General features: G+C 48.4%; 2 protein-coding genes across 5 annotated transcripts; both read right to left on the minus strand.

The window, feature by feature from the left end:
- Positions 1–22: 22 nt before the first annotated feature.
- Positions 23–11,006, minus strand: PHKG2 (phosphorylase kinase catalytic subunit gamma 2). Of its 3 annotated transcripts, none has more exons than XM_004615955.2 (10): positions 10,874–11,006; positions 10,436–10,548; positions 7,932–8,107; positions 7,608–7,662; positions 4,235–4,300; positions 3,996–4,159; positions 1,179–1,269; positions 929–1,082; positions 731–856; positions 23–633 (listed from the first exon to the last, which is right to left on the minus strand). In XM_004615955.2, the coding sequence occupies exons 2-10, from the start codon at positions 10,528–10,530 to the stop codon at positions 343–345; spliced, it is 1,218 nt and encodes a 405-aa protein (XP_004616012.1). In that variant the 5' UTR covers positions 10,531–10,548; positions 10,874–11,006; the 3' UTR covers positions 23–342. The 3 variants fall into 3 exon arrangements, with proteins under 3 accessions (XP_004616012.1, XP_054991792.1, XP_054991791.1); XM_055135817.1 differs by having other exon boundaries at positions 7,932–8,193; positions 10,874–10,891; XM_055135816.1 differs by lacking the exon at positions 4,235–4,300.
- A 6,686-nt stretch (positions 11,007–17,692) lies between these two features.
- TMEM265 (transmembrane protein 265) lies at positions 17,693–22,592 on the minus strand. Of its 2 annotated transcripts, XM_004615883.2 has the most exons (3): positions 22,069–22,592; positions 20,923–21,093; positions 17,693–19,601 (listed from the first exon to the last, which is right to left on the minus strand). In XM_004615883.2, the coding sequence occupies exons 2-3, from the start codon at positions 21,088–21,090 to the stop codon at positions 19,440–19,442; spliced, it is 330 nt and encodes a 109-aa protein (XP_004615940.1). In that variant the 5' UTR covers positions 21,091–21,093; positions 22,069–22,592; the 3' UTR covers positions 17,693–19,439. The 2 variants fall into 2 exon arrangements, with proteins under 2 accessions (XP_004615940.1, XP_054993228.1); XM_055137253.1 differs by lacking the exon at positions 22,069–22,592 and having other exon boundaries at positions 20,923–22,056.
- Positions 22,593–22,599: the final 7 nt, after the last annotated feature.

Below are 22,599 nucleotides of genomic sequence, written 5' to 3' on the forward strand. Positions count from 1 at the left end.
CCAATAAAAGTCTGGGCCTGAGTGGCCACATCCCTGTCCCCCTGCTGAACACCTGCCGGGCTTCCCGGTGGAAGCCGGACACCAGACATAGGGCACTGGCTTTCCTGGCAGAGCAGCTTTTATTGCATTGGCGGTGGCACAGGCAGAACTCTCTAGGCCAGGTGGGGCTACCTGAGTGACTCCCTCATCCCTTGGCTCTGATGGCAAAGCCCTGGCCAGTGGCGACAGGTGTGCAGGGCTGGGCTTGGATCACACGGGCTGCCATGGCAGGCAGCGTGGCTTAGAGAGCCCGGAGGGACTGGAATGTCGAGAAGCTTTGCGGGCTTCCCCAGCACTGTGGTGCTAGCCTTGCTCCAGCATCGCCTCATCGCTGACAGAAGCCGAGCCTTCCTCCTCTTCAGGACCCCTGATGGGGAAAGGCCGAGGGGGCAGGTGCTGGAAGAGGGCCGCCCGATTCTGCTGCTCGCCCTTCTTCACCCAGTGCCCGTAGAGTCGGAAGGCACAGCTGTCGATGAGGCGCCGTACGGGCCGCAGCGCGTAAGGATCCCTCAACAGTGCGCTCTTGGTCAGGGGCCGAACACGGTGGGTGCTTAAGGCCACTCGTCCAGCCGCCAGTATCGTCCAAACTGCCACCTGGGAAGGGGCAGTGTAAGTGCCATTAGGCCATCCACCAGCGAAGATCATCAGAGGACAGAGGCATTGTCCTGGACCCTGACACCCTCCGGCTTACCCGGAACCGCTGGCGGGGGGTAAGCATCCAGGGCTGGCTGCCTTCACAGCGCTCAAAGAAGGGATGCTGTAAAGCTTGCTCAGCTGTCAGGCGCTTCTCAGGATCCACTTGCAACAGCCTCGAGATCTAGCAGACACCCCAGAGTGTGAGGGGCGGCTCTCAGGCTTCCCACCTCCCCTTCTCTTGGCCCCAGCTTACCAGGTCCTTGACGGTATTTGAACGGTCGTCCCACTCGGGCGAAGTGAACTGGTACTGGCCCTCCATGATCATGCGCAGCATGAGGATCTGGCGCCGGTGCCAGAACGGTGGCGAGCCAGCCAGGAGTGTGAACAAAATCACCCCACAGGCCCAGCTGGGAATGAGGCCTGAGTTAGACATGACTCAATGATAAGCAACAAACCGAAAGATAATACATGAGGGAGAAGGAAGAGGGAGAGCAGAAACTCACAGATCAACCTCCCTGCTGTAGCCAGGGTGGGTTTCATCCATGGAGCATTTCAGGATCTCTGGTGCTAGATATCCTGGTGTCCCACACAACTCTGGAAAAGAAGGCGAAGATTGCTGAGATGTCTCTGGGGCCCAGACCTGCAGCCCCCTGCTGCTGCCGCCTTACCCTCCTCCATAGCCCTTCAGAGCCAGAACCCAGTGTGGACCGACCTGGCAAGGTCAGGGGTGGAGTCTCGGTATAGGAGACCCTATGCCTGCTAAGCTCCCACCAACACTCCCAGTGGCCTTCCTGGGAAAAATCTGATTTTTTGGGTTGACTTCAAGGTTCCACCTCAGTTATGGAATACTGAACACCTCCTTTCATTAAAAAAAAAAAAAAAAAAATTAGTGGGTTGGCTGGAGCAGTAGTGCGATGCACTTGCCTTGGATATGACCAATCTGGGTTTGATGTGGTCCCCATGCACTGCCAGGAATGAGTGTAGAGCCAGGAAAAACCCTGAGCACTGTGCGGCCCAAAATAAAATTACTTGGGTGCCCCCCTAGAATTGTACCTTCTTTAAATGCACACATAAAGTGCCTCTGTTCCAGCTGAAGTCTGACCTGTCTGCCCACCCATTGCATCACTTGTTATATTTTTACACACCTAAGGCATATGAGAGGTCACACTTGAATCTTCTCTGAGTTCCAGTCTTTCTGTCAAGTCTCTTCCTACAGTCTACTCTGATTAGCAGAACCACCAAATACAGAAATACAAGTGGGATACAGGCATTTTTCTTTTTTTTTTTGCTTTCTGGTTCACACCCGGTGATGCACAGGGGTCACTCCTGGCTCATGCACTCAGGAATTAGTCCAGGCAGTGCTCAGGGGACCATATGCGATGCTGGGAGTTGAACCTGGGTTGGCCAGGTGCAAGGCAAATGCCCTACCCACTGTACTATTGCTTTAGCCCAGCATTTTTCTTTCTTAAAGGTTTGTTTTGGCCACACCAGCTATGCTCAGGGCTTACTCCTTGCTCTGGGCTCAGGGATCACTCCTGGATGTGCACTGAGGGATCACTCCTGGCAGTGCTCAGGGGACCATATGTGACACCAGGGATTAAACTTGGGTTGGCCACATGCAAGGCAAGTGCGTTACATGCTGTAACTCTAACACACCTGTGAGAGTTCTTTAAGCACATACTGGACACAACCATTGTTAAAACATTGTACTGGTTTTTCCCCATCAGGGCCTCAGGAGCAAGTCTAGACTAAGCACAGGGTTCTCCACGACTTGATTTTTCTTTTTCCCATGGGTGGATGCAGTGGGGTGGAGGGGAGGGGAGGCACACCTGGCAATGCTGGGGGCTTCTAACTATGCACTCAGGAATTACTCCTGGCATGCCTGGGATGGGGGTGAAGGGACCATATGGGATGCCGGCATCAAACCCAGTTTGGCCATGTGCAAGGGCCTACCTGCTTTGCCATCTCTCCAGTCCTCCCAGGACTTGATTTTAAGCCTCTTAGTTTCCATTAGTTCTGATATCAGCTCTTTTCATCCCAACAATTCCCAAACTGCCATGGCACAAATGAGGTCTTAAAAGGCCTAAAATAGTACAGTGGATAGGGAGCATGTCTTGTGTGCGACCAATCTGGGTTTCATCTTCAGTACCCATACGGTCCCCTTAGCCCCATCAGGAGCGATCCCTCAGTGCAAATCCGGGAGTAAGTCCTGAGCACCATTTGCTGGTGTGGCCCAAAAAGGACCTAAAAAAAAAATGACCCACTTGGAAAATTCATTCCTCTGTCATGTGTTTCCGGAACATCCATTCTGTGCAGATGTTAGATGTGCCTGAACAATTAATTTACCACAAAGCAAGCAACTCACACAGTAAGTTCTGTTTTAAAGGAATATATAGGAACCAAAACCCCACCCAAACTACAGCATGACCTCAATCTTTAAAGCTTTACAATGATTTACTTATTTGGGGGCGGGCTGGGACCACATCTAACAGTGTCAGGGTACCATATATGGTGCCAGGGATCAAACTAGGATAGACCAAAGCAACCAGATGCAAGGCTTTACCTCCTGAACTATCTTTCCTAAATTACAGCTCTAAAGAATTTGGTATACTGATGCCTGAGCATAGAGCCTGGAGGAGACCCTGAGCATACCCCAGTGTGGCCCCCAAATCCTAAATGGAGACAGGCGACAGGTGAGACAGGAGAGCCAGGAGAGGGAAGGAGGGACAGTGGGGGTCACAAAGGCAGGGAAAGGTGAAAGCAGAAACCCAAGAATCTGTGTCACCAGACAAGGAGCACGAGCTCTGGACAGACTGCTTAAGTCCCAGCAACATGATCACTCCCATACCTGGAACTTCAATCTCTCATTTGCACTATCAGCATTTACTCCAACACATTTTTCTTTTTCTTTCAGGGGATCTTTGGGCCAGGCGGCACTCAGGTTACTACTGACGCTGTCCTGGTGGGGGCTCAGGGACCCTGAGAGGTACCAGGGATCAGCCACACACCAGGCGAGCACCCTACAAAGGCAGCTCCACCAACCCCTCTATTCCTGGGACAAGTCTGGCCTTCCAAGGCCCAGTTCTAGAGCCCCCTCCATCCCCTCCACCACGTGACCACTGTCTTCCAGCTGAACTCTTTCCCTGGCAGCCTCGGTACACACCCTCGCAGGCTTATCCACTAGCTGCTCACTTGTCTGTTGCGTCCTCCCCAGTCAGGAAGCACCAGAGAGTACCTCCAAGTGCCTTCTAACTTCTCCCTTTCCTTGGAACCTGGGACTCAGACAGGCAACCTCAAGCCTCGGGCATAGAACCTCTCACCTCGAAGCTTCTCGCCAGGTTCCAAGTGGCAGGAGAACCCAAAGTCTGAAAGGCGGATCTGCAGATTGTCATCTAGGAGGATATTCTCGGGCTTCAGGTCTCGGTGCACGATGTTGTTGGCATGGAGAAAGCTCACGGCTTCCAGCAGAGACCTCATGATGGACCTGCAGAGGGCGGAGTCTCCTCTGCTTCTCCCGCCCACCCCGACCCCTGACCCCGAGCTCAAGCCCGAGCATTACCTGGTTTCCTTTTCTGAGAGGGCCACCTTCTCCGTGAGATAGTCAAAGAGCTCTCCCTTCCGCATCCTAAGGGACAGGAGTTGGGAGGTAGGTGCACACCACACCAAGGCTGAGAAAATAAGCCAGTGCTCATAGAAAATCCCAAGGATGAGGCCAGTAAAGAGAAATTCCTCTAGACCAGAGGCTCCAAGATTACCTGGCCTACCACCCACTTTCAGAAAACCGAACAAAAATAGTTTACTCGGCACCATCCTAGAAATCTACCTTTTTAATGTTTTTGGCTCTTATGCCACACTGGCTGTGTGCTCAGGAATTGCTCCTGGCTCTGTGCTCTGCACCCCCAAACTGTTCCAGTATGCCCGCACTCTGGGATACTGCTCTAGACAGATGAAGGGTTCTCAAGACTGAGAATTTCAAGCATGTGCCGGATGCTTGCGGCCGGCCGGCCGGCAGCTGAGCTGTGCTGTCAAGAGCAAATGCCTTCATAATACTTAACAGGAGAATAACTTGCTATCTGAGAATAGCACCAACGTTGTGGGGTGGCAAGGATCAAACCCACTTATGAGTCTCCACATACATGCAAGCCTTGGCCTCTCATAAAAGCCTTTGTAGAGAATATATTTAGGTCACAGGACAAATTCTACAGAGCGGCAAAAAAAATTCAACAGAATTTTGTTTTCAATGCTCCTTTTATTGTAGGGCCTCCAAAGCAGTGCTCAGGGGTCCTGGGAGCCATGCTAGGTAACAGCCACCTGAGCCAGAGGCTCAAATGCAAGGGCTAAGGACATGTTCTGCTCAGGTCCTGTGGTAATAGGGGCCACCCAGGCTAGTCTGGCAGTACTCGGGAGACTGCAGGGAGACTCGGCAGTGCCCCGGGTACCAGAAATCAGAGCTGGGTTTCAGGCATGCGCCTCATATGCTGCTCCATCTCCTGAACCACCTCCCTATTTTGTACTTAAAAAGTAAAAAAAGGGGCTGGAGTGATAGCACAGCGGGTAGGGCGTTTGCCTTGCACGCGGCCGACCCGGGTTCAAATCCCAGCATCCCATATGGTCCCCTGAGCACCGCCAGGGGTGATTCCTGAGTGCATGAGCCAGGAGTGACCCCTGTGCATCGCCGGGTGTGACCCAAAAAGCAAAAAAAAAAAAAAAAAAGTAAAAAAAAAAAAAAGGTTACAGGTACCATAGAAATAGTACAGGAAGCAAAGCACTTGCTTTGCAAGTGGTCAACTCAGGTTCTGTTCTGACCACCACACACAGTCCCCTGAGTGCTACCAGGTGTGGCCCAAAACAATGTCCCAAATGAAAGACATTTAATTCAAAAATTTAAAAGATTAGAGGACCAAGGAAATATAGCTAATGGGCTACAGCTGCCGCCCCTGCCCCAGTGGGTGCAGCCAGGAATGGCCCTGAAGGTCCCCAGCAATTCTGGGCCCAAAGCAGCACAGTACTGAAGGACTTGATCACCAGCCCACTCTGGCTGCATGATGAGTCACCCCTGAGTCCCCTAAAACAGATTAAAGAATAGCGCTAGTGGCTCCTGGGCAGTGAGAGCCAACTTCTGCCAGGACTGTCCCCTACAGAACCAAACCAAACCGGATAGGTACCGCCAGGGGAGAGTAACTTCTATAAAGTAAAATGGTGGCGTGTAAAGATACTTACTGCTACTGCTTTGACTTACATGATTTTTTTTTTTCAATTATAATTTTTGCTTGGGGGGAGGGGCATACTCAGTAGTGCTTAGGATTCCTGGCTGTACCCAGGGGTCACCTCTGGTGATGCTAGAGGAACCATACACAGTGCCAGGAATCAAACCGAGATTGGCTGCAAGGCAAGCACCTTAATCTCCGTGCTATCTCTCTGGCCTCAATTGTTCTTAAATTATTTTTTCAATCTCCCTGGTAAAAAGGGCCTCCAGCATTGCAGAGGGGGCCATGAGGTGCCAGGGATAGAATTCAGGACCTCATGCACGCAAGGCATATATAACTCTTTGAACCATCTCTCCTCAGTTTATTTTCACTCCCCTCCCCCATGCTGTCCTTGTCCTGGACAGGCTATATACACGCCTGCTGGGATGCTCACTGGGGGTCACACAAGTGCTCGCCACAAGTGCTCACCGAGGTTTGTACTTCTTTATTTGTGGTGCTTGCACACATGCTCCCTGAGGTTGTGGTCACATATGCGCTTGCCCCCTCCAGGCTATGGTGCACGCACATCTTTTTAGCGGCAGCTCCAGCTGGGGATCACATTCCTTTCTGTGGTGCTTACACAGAGTTGGGGGCAGAATGGCTGGGAAACACTTGAGGTTTTTAGGATAGCAGAGAGCTGGTCTACCAGGACTGTGCGTGGTGTATATGGGACACTGGGATTTGAACTCCTGGCTCTGCACTTAGGGATCACTCCTTGAGGATACACCATGGCCATACACTTCCCCTGTTAGCTCCTGTATGACATGACACCAGCACCATATACTCCCACTGTTAGTTTCTATGATTCCAGTCACCTCCCTTTCTCTTGTTGGTTTTTAAGCTGGAAGTGTACAGGACTTTACTCCTGGCTTGTGCTCAGGAATCACTCCTGGTAAGCCCTTAGGATATCAGGAATTAAACCTGAATCAGCTGTATGCAAGGCAAGCACCTCGCCTTCTGGACTAATTCTCTGACCTTTTATTTATTATTCATTTGAGGGGCCATACCTGGTGGTGCTCAGGGCTTACTCCTGGCTCTGCACTTAGGGACCACTCCTGGCCGTGCTTGGGGAACCATATGGGGTGCTGGGGAGCAAACCAGGGTCAGCCACTCGCAAGGCAAGTGCCATACTATCGCTCCAACCCTTCCCTTTCTTTAAAGGGCACACCCGCCTGTATGTGATCAGGTGCCACCGGGCCCGTGTCTAGCGGGGCTGGTACCTGGCTGGAGAAAACTTAGGGCCTAGCACATGCCAGGCATGTGCTCTACCACCTGTAAGCTAACTCACAGGCTCCTGTGGAGTCATTTCTGTATTTAAGACCACTTCCCCCTACCCCAAGGGGCCTCTCTTAAGTAGTTTGTATTCAAATCGTTCTCTTTTGAGTACCTTTGCAATTTGTTTCCAAAGCACCCGTCATTCGACTAATGACTGAGAATCTGGGTTACTCTTCTCTGCTAACCGAACAAACCCAGAGGACTGAGGTATTCAGGTCCTTGGCTATGACTCACAAATACTACGCTGGGAGAACTTGCCTCAAACTGGGCATTTAGGGAAAGGAGCCAGAGCTACAGGCCCGCAGGCCTGGCGCCAGCCAGGAGAGGAATGGGTGGGCGGGCCCACTTTCTCCGCACTGGGAAGTGAGGAGGCGGCGGTGGCGTCTGAGAAGGGGGAAGGGAGATACTCACAGGTCAAACACCAGGAACATGAAGCTAGAAGACTCGTAGGAATCGATGAGAGTGACTGGGGAAAGAGGCAGAGAGGCAGAGAGGAGATGGAAAGGAGTGGGTGCCTATGAAAGGGGCGTTCCACCCGGAGGCAGCCGTGGGCTGTTACTGGGAGGGGTGGAGAACCGAAGGAGGCTGCGGGGACCCAAAGGCCGGCCACGCTCTGGGGCGGAGCAGAGCCAGGAGGAAGGGGACAGAAGCATGAGAGCAATGGGGGAAATGGACTCTGGGGAGAGACAGCAGGAGATGACTGTCAGCTAACGGGAGTGGGGAATGTAGCCTCACTGATGTGGGGGTGGCCGGCGACCTGGCGAAGGATATGTGTCTCTCGCCGAGTGGCTTCCCGCACCTCCTCCAGCTGCTCAGGACTCAGTCGCTCAGCGGTCACTTCCATGATCTTCACGGCAAATTCCTGGCCGGTGGCTCGATGGACGCAGCGGCGAACCACGGAGCTCACTCCTCTGTCAGAGCCGGGGAGCAGAGTCAGGGCCGCCGCCTCTCGCTCCTCACACCCGCTCCGTCAGACGCAGAAGGACCATCTGGAAAACTGGGCGACGGACTCGAGTGCTCACCCCGGCCCACGGTAACCCCAGTGAGCAACTGGGTGCCAGTGTGATTTGTATCACCAACTCCAGTCCCACCCAGCCTCCCACGGTGACCAAAGCCAGTCATTTGCACACAGGGTCCCAGCCACTGGCCCTGCACCTCGAGGCAGTACTCACACTCACCCAGTCCCAAGCCCAGAGCTCCCTTACAATATTTCTGGTCAATGAATGGAGACCGACATTGAACTTTAGTAAGACCTGTCTTCATGAGCCAGATCTGCCACTAATTAACCTCCAAACAATCTCCTGGCAAAGTCTCAACTTGGACTTCACCTGCTCTGGACAGAATGATGGAAGGCCTCGAGGTACCCCTGCTCGCTGTCATAAAGAACGTCCCAGATAAAGATTTCCTTGTCTGGTTTTGTGTTACTCCATGAGTGCCTAAGCTAAGATATCCATATCCCCAGGATCTGGCCTCAGACCACATTTTGTAAGGGTCTAAAAGACCCTCTGAGGAGAGAGAACCAAAGGAAATGCCCTGCTGCAGAGGCAGGGTGGGGTGGTGGGGGATGGAGTGGGGGTGGTGGGAGGGATACTGGGAACATTGGTGGAGGAGAATGGGCACTGGTGGAGAGATGGGTAAACGATCACTGTATGACTGAAGTGCAAACATGAAAGTTCATAAGTTTATAACTGTACCTCACAGTGATTCATTAATAAAATTTTTTTTAAAAAATAGGGGAGGGGCTGGAGTGATAGCACAGCGGGTAGGGCGTTTGCCTTGCACGCGGCCAACCCGGGTTCGAATCCCAGCATCCCATATGGTCCCCTGAGCACCGCCAGGGGTAATTCCTGAGTGCAGAGCCAGGAGTAACCCCTGTGCATCGCCAGGTGTGACCCAAAAAGCAAAAAAAAAATAAAAATAAAAAATAAAAATAAAAAATAAAAAATAGGGGAAAAATATAAAAGACCCCTTGGATTCCACTCTTTGCCCTCACACACCCTTATGCCTGTACTTGCCTGGCCTCAACGTCCTCCAATAACTCCCTCTGCTCGGAATGGTCATTACTCACACCTCCAATCCAACCAAGTGACACAGACTACTGTTGACCCTCTAGCCAGCCAAGCCCACAGACATGTCGTGCAACACTCTCTACAAAGGTATTCACAGATCACACCATACTGTCTTCCTCTTAGCCACTCGCAGATTTTTTTTCTTGCCCAACCACTAAGGACATTTGAGTGTGAAGCTCCTGGTCTAATCATCACTCTTACTTGAGGGGGCCAGGAAGCATTCCAGCTGAGAGCCAGCCCTGCACTGCCAGACTAAGAGATGCTTGCACTCAGCAACGTGGTGCTCTGTGGGAGTGCTAAGGTCAACTAGCAGCAGCATTCAGGGATGCCACGGGGTGCCAAGGATCAAACTCCCGAGCAAACAAGGCATTCTCTCCAACCCACTGAGCTATGTTCTCAATTGTTACTCATCTTTTAATAACAGAATCTTCTAATATACTTTCACAATTTTAGGGGTTTCAAAATCTCCCTAAAGTCATCTGGCGAAGAAGACCTGCTTTCAGGTCCAAAGTAAATGGACCACCACATTTCTGGGTATCCTCTATTAAGTGAGCATTATCTTCCCTGGTGTTTCACAGCATTTTCCCTGTAAGAATGTGCATGTGTGCAGTACCAGGGACAAACCAGGACTTCACAGTCAAGGAGCCACTGACTACTTCTGCACCCAAGAGTCTTCATTCTAAATTAAGCTACCCGACCCCGTATCATCGCTATCTCTGTAAGCAGTACAGAGGGGCATCAGGGCTAGCTGGAGGTATGGGCAGATTTGATGCTAAAAGAACCATGCAGTGCCATGGACCAAACTTGAAACACTCCCATCCCAGTTTTCTAACAGTGTCCAAAGTTTTTTTCAGTGCTCTTATGTCACTTGGGAGTAGCTTCAGGGCACTGGCATATTTTCTACCCTGTGTTTCACTTTGAATATGGTGTACAGGTGCTTCAACTATGTTTCTGAACGTAGTTTAAAAAAAAAAAAAGGGACTGAATAATAGGAATCTAGTCACCATAAATTCATCCACTAACCACTTGATCCTACACATTTGATAGCTACTGATCCTTTCGGTGTAACTGTAATCCTGGCGAGGACTGAGTCCCTGAAGGGAATTAGAGATCCTTGCTAAGCCCAGGAGGCGTCTCAGCAGCTGCGGCTCCCTGGTCGTGTGGCCTCACCTGCCAATGACGTCCTTAGGGTCATACTTCTGGTAAAATTCCTTGGCAGCAGCCCAGTCGGGCAGATCATCCTCCGGCCCCACGTCCAGCGTCATTCTGAAAGAGGAGCTGGCCTGTGTGGAGGAAATGGAGGATTGTGAGGGGAGGGAGGACCACAAGCTCTGCGTGGACGCACATTGTGGCTCGCGATGTCGCAGCCCCTGCGGCTGGGGCGCCAGGGTCCTAGGGGATGGGGACGGGGTGGGGAAGGACTAGGGCTAGGGAGACCCTGCAGAAGGGTCTAGGGAATGGGATAGGTGGCAGGGCTGGGAGGGGAGGCGGGGGGAAGGGAAGGGAAGGTGTGGAGGAAGAGGGCAGGGTCACTCGAGGGGGCGGCTGTTGCTGCGCAGGCGCACTCCGTCGGCTCCGGGAGGGGCGCGGGGTCTCGCGCAGGCTCACCCTCAGGGGCGGAGAGAAAAGCCAGGGTTGGCGGGAGCCAGCTCTACCGTAGCGTTCGCTTCTCGTCCCTTAGTCCAGGTCCGGAAGGCGCCCGCGGTCGTCTCAAACCACGCCTCCACCTTGTTTACCAATAGCCGGTGCCGCCAGCAGACCAAGGTTCAAGAACCTTTCCGATTGGATACTGGCAGCCCAATAGAAACCCGAGGGCTGGGCGGGCCCCCAGATAGACCAATCAGTCTCCAGCATCTGGGGCGGGATGTCCGAAGTCTCGAGTAGAAGGCCCGGGCTGGGACCCGGAAGTTATTACTGGAAGCATGACCTCTAGGTAACCAGGATGCGGGATTCGGGCAGCCACTCAGGCTCCTTGTGCAATCTCCTCCTGGCACCCCATTTAATTTCGGCTTTTAGTGATTAGGTTCAAAGCACTTGTCTTGGGCAGATCGCATCCCCTAAGATGTTTAGAACTTGATGTGGACCTGACATTGTTTCCAGTTTTGAAACTGTTAGGAGGCCCCTTCAATATCTCTTAGGTGATAGTTAACTGCGATGTCAAGAACCAAGGAAATGGCCCATCTAGTAAGTGACATGCCTAGCAAATGCAAAGCTGAGAGCTCTGTCTGGCACCTGGCCCTCTCTTAATACCACACAGGTTCAGATGTAGCTGGGGATCAAACCCACGTGCAAGGCAAGTGGCCCTATGGGCTGTACTATTACTGCTCAAGTCCCTGTGGGCCCTATTTAAAAACAAAACAAAAAAAAAAAATTAGAGCCAAAGATGTGGTTCAATGATAATGGTGTTGTCTTGCCGGAGGCCAGGGGAGGGGTGGGCAAGAGAAAGGGAGTGTTTACAGCTTGAAAGCATTTTCTATAGATCTGAATTCAAGATAGTTTTTGAAAGAATAGATGGAGGGAATAGGATATTCACTCTAGTAAAAGGGAGATGATTATCAAACATCTTAAAAAAAAAGTTCCTGTAAATAGGGGACAGGGAAGGAGCGGGTACAGCGGTAGCGTTCATGGTGCAACCTAGGTTTAATTACCAGCATCAAGCCTCTTGTAGATGGCCAAGAATCACAGAAAGTTGAGAAGCCATCTCAGTCAAGTATCAGCGATTGCCTTTGCACTGAAATTCATCTTTGGTGACCTTCAGGAAGGCAAAGTCATGAGATTAGACTGCAAGTGTTTTTGTATTTGCTTTTGGTTGATAAAAAACTGGCCTTGATCACTTGATCAAGGGTTTACCTTACATACCAAGATCCAGTTCACTTAAGAATTAGGCTTTGATTGTTTTTATGATAGAAATGGGTATGGCATTGCGTTGCTTTGGTTTCTGTTGCTTTAACTCTTATGTTTTCTTTTCTTTTTTTTTTTTTTTTTTGCTTTTTGGGTCACACCCAGTGATGCTCAGGGGTTACTCCTGGCTTTGCACTCAGGAATTACTCCTGGCGGTGCTTGGGGGACCCTATGGGATGCCGGGGATCGAACCCGGGTCAGCCCTGTGCAAGGCAAACGCCCTACCCGCTGTGCTATCGCTCCGGCCCTAACTCTTATGTTTTCTAAGACAGCAAACTATTCTGTCCTTACTAGGTCAGAAAGGACCTTCTACTCCCCCCAGGGTCTAATAATTTCAAAGTGACATACCTCAGTCTAACTGATCTGATATTTTCTTTCAGATAACTTCAGGAACCCAACCACATCGTTGCCTGGGCCCATAAGGTAGCATGAGGTTTCACCCCTTATGTAGGCAGGGTCTGCGCCCCTCTGTCAACATGGAGCAGCTTCAGAAAATGGACCACCGACCATTTTCCCCTTAAAGATTTAAGGTGGTGAATACTGGGTTTATTGGTGGTGGAGAATGGGCACTGGTGGAGGGATGGGTTCGCGAACATTGTATGAGGGAAAAACGAGCTCGAAAATGTGTAAATCTGTATCTGTACCCTCATGGTGACTCACTAAAGAATTAAAAACATTAATTAATTAAAGAAATTTAAGGTGGTGAGATCTCTAGGGGTAATATGATGTAGGCAGGTAGACAGGGAAAAGCTCTGGACAATGTAACAGGTCAGCAAAAGTTCTGGGAGGAAAATTCCAAGGCTGATCCACTTTGTGGATATGGATAAGACCTTGAGCAGTGGACCCTGAGGAGATTGGACCCCTCCCCATGAAGGAAATTCCTCGAATTCCGTTGGACTGCTCCCTCAATCTGATTAATTCAGCCCGAAGAAGACCATCACCACACCCAACTTCCCTGGTAACCTCCTTAGCAACGGACTTTTACCTGGGAAGAAGCCCCACATGGGGGCAGTTTGGAGAAACCCTATAAAGGCCACCTTGAATGAAGGAAGGGCACGCATATCCTGCTTGAGACCCTGTGTTGCTTGTGCCTAGGTGGCCGAGCCCATGTGGTGCCTGAGCATGTGGTGCCTGAGTATGTGTTGCCTGCATCTTCCCTCTTGAAACGTATACTTTCATGCTTTTGTGTCTAGTGCCAGGATGTGTGCAGGGACTCTCTCTGCCCTTGGAGAAGAAGCCTGTGTTCTCTCTTGAGTGTGTTACTCTCTTTCTCACTCTTTCCCCCTCCAACACCTTAAAAAACCTCCAAATAAAATCTATTTACTTAAAAAAAAAAAAAGAATTAGGTTTTTTCCCAAGTGCCTGAAAACAGATAACTGGCTAAAGAAACTTTGGTACATCTACACAATGGAATACTATGCAGCTGTTAGAAAAGATGAAGTCATGAAATTTGCATATAGTGGATTAACAAGGAGAGTATCATGCTGAGTGAAATGAGTGAGAAAGAGAGGGACAGACATAAAGTAACAAAATGAGACTAAGAATACTCTAATATTTACCAAGAATAGTAGAGATAAGGACCAGGAGGATTGCTCCACTTTGAAACCGGCCTCACATGCTGGGGATAAAGGCAGCTCAGATAGAGAAGGGACCACTCGGGATGGGAGATGAGTACCGAAAGTAGATTATGGACCAAACTTGATAGCCACAGAATACCTGCATTGCAGACCACAAAACCCTAAAGGAAAGAGAGAGTAAAAGGAAATCTGCCCACCACAGAGGCGGGGGTGAGGGTGGGGATGGGGGGAGGGATACTGGGGACATTGGTGGTGGAGAATGGGCACTGGTGGAGCAATGGGTACTCGATCATTGTCTGACCGAAACAAACACGAAAGTTTGTAAGTCTATCTCATGGTGATTCATTAAAAAAAAAAAGAATTAGGCTTTGGGTACTGGGTGGTGCTTGGTGGTACTTCAGGGATCACTCTATGTGGGGGACCATGTGCAGTACTAGGGATTTAATCTAGTTGGCTGCATGCATGAAAAGCAAGTGCTCTCCCCACCCTATTTACAGCTTTTTTTGTGGGGAAGGTTTCCCAGCTGTGCTCAGGAATCACTCCTTGCAGAGCTTGGGGGAACCCACATGTGCTGAGGATCAAACCCGGGTAAGCTATATGCAAGGCAAGTGTCCTATCCTTGTACTACATCCCTGACCTTATTTACAGAAACTTTTAAGGCATCTGATAAAGCTGTTTTACCAGAGAAAACATCCATTCCCTGAGTCAGCCATCCTCCCCACTTCTTCGGCATTTGCGCCACACCCAGTGATGCTCAGGGTTACTCCGAGCAGTGCATAGGGACGTTGGGGGTTGAACCTGAAACTGCTACATGCAAGGCAAGTGCCTTACCTGTTGTACCCCCCCCCCTTTTTTTTAAACCAATACTGACACTTGAAACTAGTTTTATTTAGCTTTGGGGTCACACCTGGTGGAGCTCAGGGCTTATTCCTGACCCTGCACTCAGGGATCACTCCTAGTGGCACTCAAGGGACTAGGTGATACCAAGGATTAAACCAGAATAGGCCACATGTGAAGCAAGCATGTGTGCTACCCACTCTCAGGCCCAAACGAGGAGTTGTAAGTCTGTCAAGAGTATAGATGGGTCTTAAGAAAGGTAATGGGCCAGAGATAACACAGGAGTTAAGGGACTTGTCTTGCACAAGGCCAACCCGGGTTTGATCCACACACCTCAAGTGCCTCTAAGAGTGATGTCTGCGCAGAACCAGGAGTTAGCCCTGAGCATCACTGGGTGTGTCCCAAAAGCCAAGAAAGGGGGCAAAAAGGATAATGGATAAATGGGAAAGACGAAATTTTGTTACAGGACCCCATGTAAATGTAAAAGGAATGTGTAGGTTGGGGGATTGGGTTTTACCTGGGTTGAAGAAAGCGCACAGGCTACAGTTTTATCTATGTTCTTCCCCACTCATTTTCTCCCCAAACTGTATATATCCCTAGAGCACCACCAGGTGTGGCCACCAAACAAAAAAACTTTAATGAGACCTCAAAACAAAAAAAATTTACTTAATTAATCAAGAAGGTTATTTCAGGCAATTAGATTTCAAGCTGACAGAATTAAAATTCCACCTGACAGAGCTGAAGCCACCACCCTGGGTTTTAAAGCAAGTTAAAAGGATTCTGAAGTTGTGTCTTATTTTCCAAATCTCTGTGGTACACCAAGTGACTCTAAAATTCGGGTTTAACCTTTCCTTGCTAAGATGACAGTAATTTAAGACTTCAGTGAGATTTATAGATTGTAAATTGTTTAGCTAGTTTGTTTAATGAAGACTTGTTCACTAAACATTTCTTTTTCCTGTAAAGTCTGAAAAAAAACCTACTATGGTAGGAGCTCAATAAACTGAGCACTTTATTGCAGATCAGATTTGATCCATGGTTCATGGTCCCCTGAACACTGGCCAGGAGCACAGTGTGGGGAAATAGTCCTGCCCTGATCCCATCCCCACCCCAGCACTGCCAGGTGTGGCCCGAAACTCTACAGGTAGAAAAAAAATCCTCAGAGATAATACAGGATGTAAAGCACTTGCCCTATATGCTGCCAACAGTTCAAATTCCAGGTACCACATATGGTCCCCCTGAGCAGCAGGGTGCAGACCAAAAATACAAAAAGCTCTTAATATTTGTTGTCCTGATGCCTACCAGCACCCCACACAATTAAATCAGAATTCCCAGGGGTAAAAGGCAGGCATTAAAATCCACCCAAAGTTGTGGTTGTAGATGACTCCAGTGAGTGGTTCTTGGAGGACCATATGCAATGCTAGGTTGAATCAGAGTTGGCTGCGTTCAAAGCAAGGACCTTACCTCTACATTATCTCCAATCCCCACATTCCTTCTTCTTTGTGTGTGTATATATGTGTTTGGACTGCACCCAGCGATGCTTAGGGGTTACTCCTGGCTATTCACTCAGGAATTATTCCTGGCAGTGTTTGGAGGACCACTGGGATATGTGGGGATCAAACCAAGGTTGGTCATGTGGAAGGCAAGCACTCTACCCACTGCACTATCTACAGCCCCTTCCCTCTTTAATAGTTTTATTTTATTTTTATTTTTATTTTATTTTTTTTTTTGCTTTTTGGGTCACACCCGGCGATGCACAGGGGTCACTCCTGGCTCTGCACTCAGGAATCACCCCTGGCGGTGCTCAGAGGACCATATGGGATGCTGGGAATCGAACCCGGGTCGGCCGCGTGCAAGGCAAACGCCCTACCCGCTGTACTATCACTCCAGCCCCAGTTTTATTTTATTTTTAAAAAATAGTTTTAATTAGGGGCTGGAGCAATAGCACAGCGAGTAAGGCGTTTGCCTTGCACGCGGCCGACTCAGGTTTGATTCCCAGCATCCCATATGGTCCCCTGAGCATCGCCAGGGGTGATTCCTGAGTGCAGAGTCAGGAGTAACCCCTGTGCATCGCCGGGTGTGACCCAAAAAGGAAAAAAATTTTTTTTAATTAGACAACTATAAGGAGTGTCAGAGAGAGAGACAGAGAAAATACAAGCCACATCGCAAGTTGTGATGCAGACAGCAGAGAATGTGCCAGGAAAGGATCTAGAAAATGGGACAGAGAGATAGTACAGTAGGTATGGCCCTTGCCTTGCATACAGTTGAACTGAGCACAATCCCTGGCACTTTATATTGTTCCCAGAGCCCCACCAGGAGCAAGCTCTGAGCACTGTTTTTGGTTGTGGGCCACATCCAGCAAACCAAGAAAAAGAACCAAACAAACTAGAAAGGAGGCTAAAGACGTAGTACAGTGGATAAGATGCTTGCCTTGCAGGTGGCTGGGCCCCAGTTCAATTCCTGGCACTCAGTTTAACCTTTAGTACCAACAGGAGTAAGCCCTGAGTACAGCCAGGTATGCTTTCCCTCAAATACAAAAAAAACAAAAAACCTCATTGCCTAAAAAGGATAATTACCTTCATCTAACCAAGCCTTTAAGTTTGCAGTGTATATCAAGGGACCAGTCCCCCACAGAATTAATTGTTCACTCTAGGGTCACCCTGCCTACAACATACCCGTTCTAATAGGTGCTTCCCTATCAAACCTCTTTACTGTGAAGACATGAATCCATCATCTTCCTCCTTGCGGTCTTGTTGCCAATAAAGCTTTCTCAGCCATCATGTCTCTTGACTGGCCTCCAAACAGTGCAGAAGCTCATCTTTCCAGTTATAGTGTAAGTAATTTTTTGCTTGGTTCATTATGAAGCCAAATTGGAGAACCACTGCCCTCTACATGGCCTTTACCCATGATTAACTCTTACCTTTGGAACCAACAAAGAACTTCTTCATTTTTCCTTTTGGAACACTTAAGACAACCACCACATTCTTCTTCCCCTTTAATCTCTCTTTAGTGTGTGCACATTTTTAATTGCTTTACATGGTCTGCAGGTTTCTGAATTGCAAAGTAATAATTCCATTCCCAAGGCACATGTACTCGAAGAGATGTGTACAGGATGACCACAGTAGCATGCTTCTTTATAATATCCCCAAACGAAACACCCAAGAATTCAATAACAGAAATGGATAAATTGCAGTATACTTGTATAATGGGATATAAATAAAATCTGTAAGACAGCAATAAAAACTATAGCTATACCAAATATCAATAAGTCTCACAATTGTAAATAAAAGAAGTAAAACATAATGAAAATACGTGATTCTATTTATATAATGTTCAAATGCTGGCCAGACTAAAATACTTGTAAGAAGGGTAGTTAACTACAGGAGAAATGAGAATAGTGATTGAGACCATTTACATAAGAAACTTTTGAATATTGGTAATACTCAATTTCTGGACTGAATGGTTTTCACAGATGTTTGCTTTACGTTATTTAGCTGTAGGCTGGAGAGATAGTATAGCAGGTAAAGCACCTGCCTTGCACACAGCTGACCCGGGTTTGATTCCTGGCACATATGAGCCCCTCAATAATAGAGCCAGGAGAAAGCCTTGAGCACCACCAGGTATGCCACAGCCTCATCGTAAAGAAAAATAAATTAAAAAACAAACAAAAACCTTGTTCTGCTGTTTACTTATTTTGGATTATTTTCCTTATGTGATGTGCTTCAACTTCAAAAACATTATCATGACAGCTGTCGAGATAGTACAGCAGGTAAGGTGCTGCCCTGCATGCAACTAGGCTTCTATTCCTGGCACTATATATGGTCCCCCGAACTTGCCAGGAGTGATCCCTGAGCAGAGCCAGGAGTAAGCCTTGAGCACAGTTGTGTGTGACCCAAAATACATCACCCCTGACACCCCCCCAAAAAAAGGGGGAAGAGAGTATACAGGGGTTAAGGCACTTGCCTTGCATGCAGCCAAACCTGGTTCAATCACCGGCAGTGCATGATCCTCCAAGCACTGCTGGGAGTGATCCTGAGCACCAAGAAGTGCAGTCAACATCCCCTTCTCCCAAGTATACGTATGTTATCACATAACCCTGTGATTGATATACAGCGGTCTATTGCTGTAATCCAATCTTTCCAGTCCTCTCAACTCTGGAACCAAAATATCTGGGTTCAGTCTGAGTTATGTCACTATGATGATTTTGGGTAATCTGTGCCTGATGTCTCAACTATAAAACAAGAACAGTGGTATGCTGAAAAATAGAAAGTATTTAGAACACAGCCTTGAATATAGTAACTCAGTAAATAGCTGTCATTATTACCCTTCCTCTATGTCTTCAGGCTCTTTGTTGAGTGAGGGAGAAGCTGGAAGCTTTTCAAAGGAAAACTCCCAGTATAATAAAAGTACAGAAACAAAAGATTTTTGTTCTCTTGGCGCTCCCAGGGTAAAGCAGATTTCTACACTGGACATATATTAAAGTCTGGCTCTCGTTAAGGGCCCAGGGAAAGCAGGGGAAGAACAATTAGACAGGATTTCACCACTAAAAAAGGTCTTTATTACAAAACAGATTCTAATAAAAGTAGGCCTGGTCTTCAACCCCACCTTTGAATAGAGATCCATAGGATGGGGTAGGGTTGGGGGGCATTGGGGTGGAGGGCACTGAAAGAAGAGAGCAAGCTGACTTCCCCCTCATCAGTCTCAGCTCCGCCTCCTCAGAGAAAGGGCTAGAAGTTCTCTTCCAAAGCCCCTTGAGAGGCACCATCCTTCCAGCCAAGAAAGACCACTGCTGGTAGTGGACCCTAGCAATTCCACACCGCAGGATCCAGGTCTAGCTGACTCTCAGCAGAGGCTACCCAGGGTCACTCGGCCTGGGCGATGGCGTAGGAGAGCAGCCACAGCAGCAGGGGGCCCAGAATGAGGACTGTAAGCCAGACGACAAAGCTGGCCAGGATGAACCTCCGGGCCCGGGCCCCCCAGTGCTCTGCCTCCTCGGATCGGCCTGCCTTATGCCGCTCTTCCGCCTGTGGGGGCAGGTGTTTGGTTAGGTTTTCCCCCTGCTTCTGTCCCCAAGTGCCCACTGCCCCACTCCACTCCTCCATCCTCAAAACTTTATACTCATATCCTCGACTAACACTTCATCTACTGTTCATGACACAGCTGTCAAATATGTTACCTGCTATGCCCTGCCGCCTTCCAGAATGGCCTCAGTTCACAAGGAATCTTAGGGGAAAAGGTTTGTTGTTTTGTTTTTGGTGCAGAGGTCAAACCCAGAGGCTCATTCGTATGAAGGATACATTCTACCAAGCTACACACCCAGCCCCAGGGAAACCACTTCAATCTTTTCATTTCCTCTCCTGATCGACTCATCCCGATTCATTCAAAATTTGGAATTCCTGGCAAGAAATAAGACAACTTGAAGTACTTTACTCCTGCCCAGTCAACAAACATGCCATTCTCACTAGCCTAACAGGTCTTATCTTTCTCATCGTTAAACATTCTTTTTAAAAATCTGCACACCTGAAACCCAGAAATTCTCAGCATAGGTATAATTTCTGAGTGTTAAAATACATTTAGAACTGAGAAAATTCCAGCATGATGTTTGTTAGATTATGTGACTTTTTAAAAGGTACACACATAGTTTTCTATTTTAATACGATGGCACCGTCTCAAAACCCTACAGCTTCTTCCAGATTCCTAGAGATTGCTCTAATCACTGCTTGTTGCCTTCAGTCTTGTCCCTTCCAATTCATCTTCCATGGAGGCCTTTAGAGTGGGTCTTACTGAAACACAAATCTGATGAGGTCACTCTCTGCAAAAACCCTTCAATGACTCCCCAGTATTTCCAAGATAAAGCGCACCTTTGACACTCATACACATTTGGGCCCTCTGATTTTTCTTTTTCTTTGCAGTGCCCAGGACCAAACCCAGGGCCTCACACATACATGGCAAGTGCTCTACTCCTGAGCTTTGGCCCTGGCTCTTGATCTCCACTTCTCACTAACTCACCAGTATGCTGAACTGACCAGGCTTCCATACACTGCTGCCTTGACGTAGAATTTACTCATGTTTTTCCCCCTCTTTCCTCTCACTCATCTTTTAAAGTTCCTCTCCTGTCACCTACTTCACTATACACACATACTTCTCCCTGGCTCCCAGAAAGCTAATGCTTCTATTGGATGCTCTTACAGCAGGAATCTTATTATTTCTGGCACAAGGTCAGAGATAAGGTCTGCCAGGTACTTAGAAGCTGATCAATTACCTATAGATAATACAGATAGTGCAAAACCACTACCTTACTGTACCCATCCCACCTCCTGCTCCCATAGGAATTATATTCCTCACCTTGATGGCAAAAACAAGGGCCACAACTCCCAGGCAAGAGCAGCCACAGATAATGCTAGTAACTGCCAAGTAGCGGAGGCGGAGCCAGCAGCAGCGGATGGGGGATGGAGAATGAGAAGCTTCCGTTTTGCACACCAAGCTCTCCACTGCCTTCTCCTCGTCCTCCATCACCTGTGGGCGATATAGTCAAGGAACCTGTAAGCCCAACTGAGCCCTTGACCTACCTTGCTCAGACTCCACCCCTTTCTCTGACCATGCCTAGCCCAATTCTTCAGGAATGCTGCCTTACTGGAGAATTTACCAAGTGACTCAGAGATCAAGAGTGTGAAGCTAGAATCCTTTTCCCTCAGCCTAAGATTTTGAGCCTTTAAGTAAGAGACAGTATGAATAGAGTATTATCTACTAAGTGGGGGAAAAGCAAATTATAAAATGCAGATTGGAAAAAAAATAGGAGAAACACAATTTCCAAAGCTGCTAGGAATCTATGTAAATGAGTGATTTTTAAAAACTATACTGCCAAGGGCCCTAAAGTTTCCTACACTGTCCCTAAATATTAAAGGAGGATTGAAGACTAGCACCCTATAACCCTTCCCGAAGTAGTCATTTCATATGAAAATATAGTTCTGGGGATGGGGTAAAAGGAAGAGATACCCATTTGTTTCTTCTTTAAAACTGAAGAAATCAACTCAGAAAGGTCTTCCTTACCTGAATCGAGGTCTTCTTTACTGTGCTCTCTGCACATCCTCTCCAGTTTAATCCAGACCACACAACTCATTAACACAGTCTGAATGATCTCATTACCCACAGAAACCTGCATAATGATGCCTTAAACGTTCCTCATGTCCTGAGTTCTAGCTCACCTCATCCAATCTCCATTCTACCCTCATTTCCAATCATTCCCATATATACTACACAAAAACCCCCAAACCATCCTGCAGTTCTCTAAATACAACAAAGGCTAGAAAGGGTTAAAAAGGGGGGTGGGGCAGATAAGCAGAGGAAAGAAGCTTCAGAACACAGGAAAGAACTTAGAAGAGGCAAACATAGTCACCAGAGGAAGAACAAAGGTACAAAGGTAGTACTTTCAAGGAAGTTGAGCTCAAAGAAAAAGTAAAAAAAAAAAAAAAAATGAACAGGTGCTCTTACCTGCCGATAGCCTTGAGGGACTGTGAGTTTCGGCTCCTGCCTCAGGTTTGATTTGGCTTGGGTGGAGATGGAGCAGACTCAGGGCTCCAAGCCAAACCCAGGGGTGGGGTTGGGTAGCCTGCCACCACCTGAAGAACCCCAGGAGCTTGGAAAGGGGTGTGGCTGACTCAAACCAGTTTGGCTAGATGGAGGAATGAAAGGGAGGGCAAAGGATGGATTAACTGGAGGTAAGATGTCTGCCTTCTGGAAAAGGAGTGAAAGTACCTGAGCAAGAAGGACAAGAGGAGGGAAACGCCAAAGGCATCAGAGTTCTGAGGAAAAGACCAGGAGTTGAGGGAACCAGAGAGGGAAAATATGTAACTGAAAACCAACTTCAGGGTAATGAACCCTATCAGAGAACGGTTTGCCAATTCCCTCTTGGGTTGAGTTCTGCCTCTTCAAAGATGTATTAATTCTGGGTTAGAGATCAGGTAGTGGGGTCTTTGGAAGAGCAAGAGGGAGGAGAAAAATGCCCAAAGTTCCCACCCAACC

Source organism: Sorex araneus, chromosome 4 (assembly GCF_027595985.1).
Source record: "Sorex araneus isolate mSorAra2 chromosome 4, mSorAra2.pri, whole genome shotgun sequence".
Taxonomy (NCBI): domain Eukaryota; kingdom Metazoa; phylum Chordata; class Mammalia; order Eulipotyphla; family Soricidae; genus Sorex; species Sorex araneus.

Bases quoted from the DNA above. Each gene is read 5' to 3' on its own strand.
- PHKG2 (XM_004615955.2), bottom strand. From the start codon at position 10,530: ATGACGCTGGACGTGGGGCCGGAGGATGATCTGCCCGACTGGGCTGCT. The intron at 8,108-10,435 runs GTGAGGCCACAC...CGGCTCTGACAG, and splicing joins CCTAAGGACGTCATTGGCAG to AGGAGTGAGCTCCGTGGTTC. The intron at 4,301-7,607 runs GTGAGTATCTCC...CCTGTCCCTTAG, and splicing joins ATGTTCCTGGTGTTTGACCT to GATGCGGAAGGGAGAGCTCT.
- TMEM265 (XM_004615883.2), bottom strand. From the start codon at position 21,090: ATGGAGGACGAGGAGAAGGCAGTGGAGAGCTTGGTGTGCAAAACGGAA. The intron at 19,602-20,922 runs GTGAGGAATATA...CTGCCCCCACAG, and splicing joins CCCTTGTTTTTGCCATCAAG to GCGGAAGAGCGGCATAAGGC.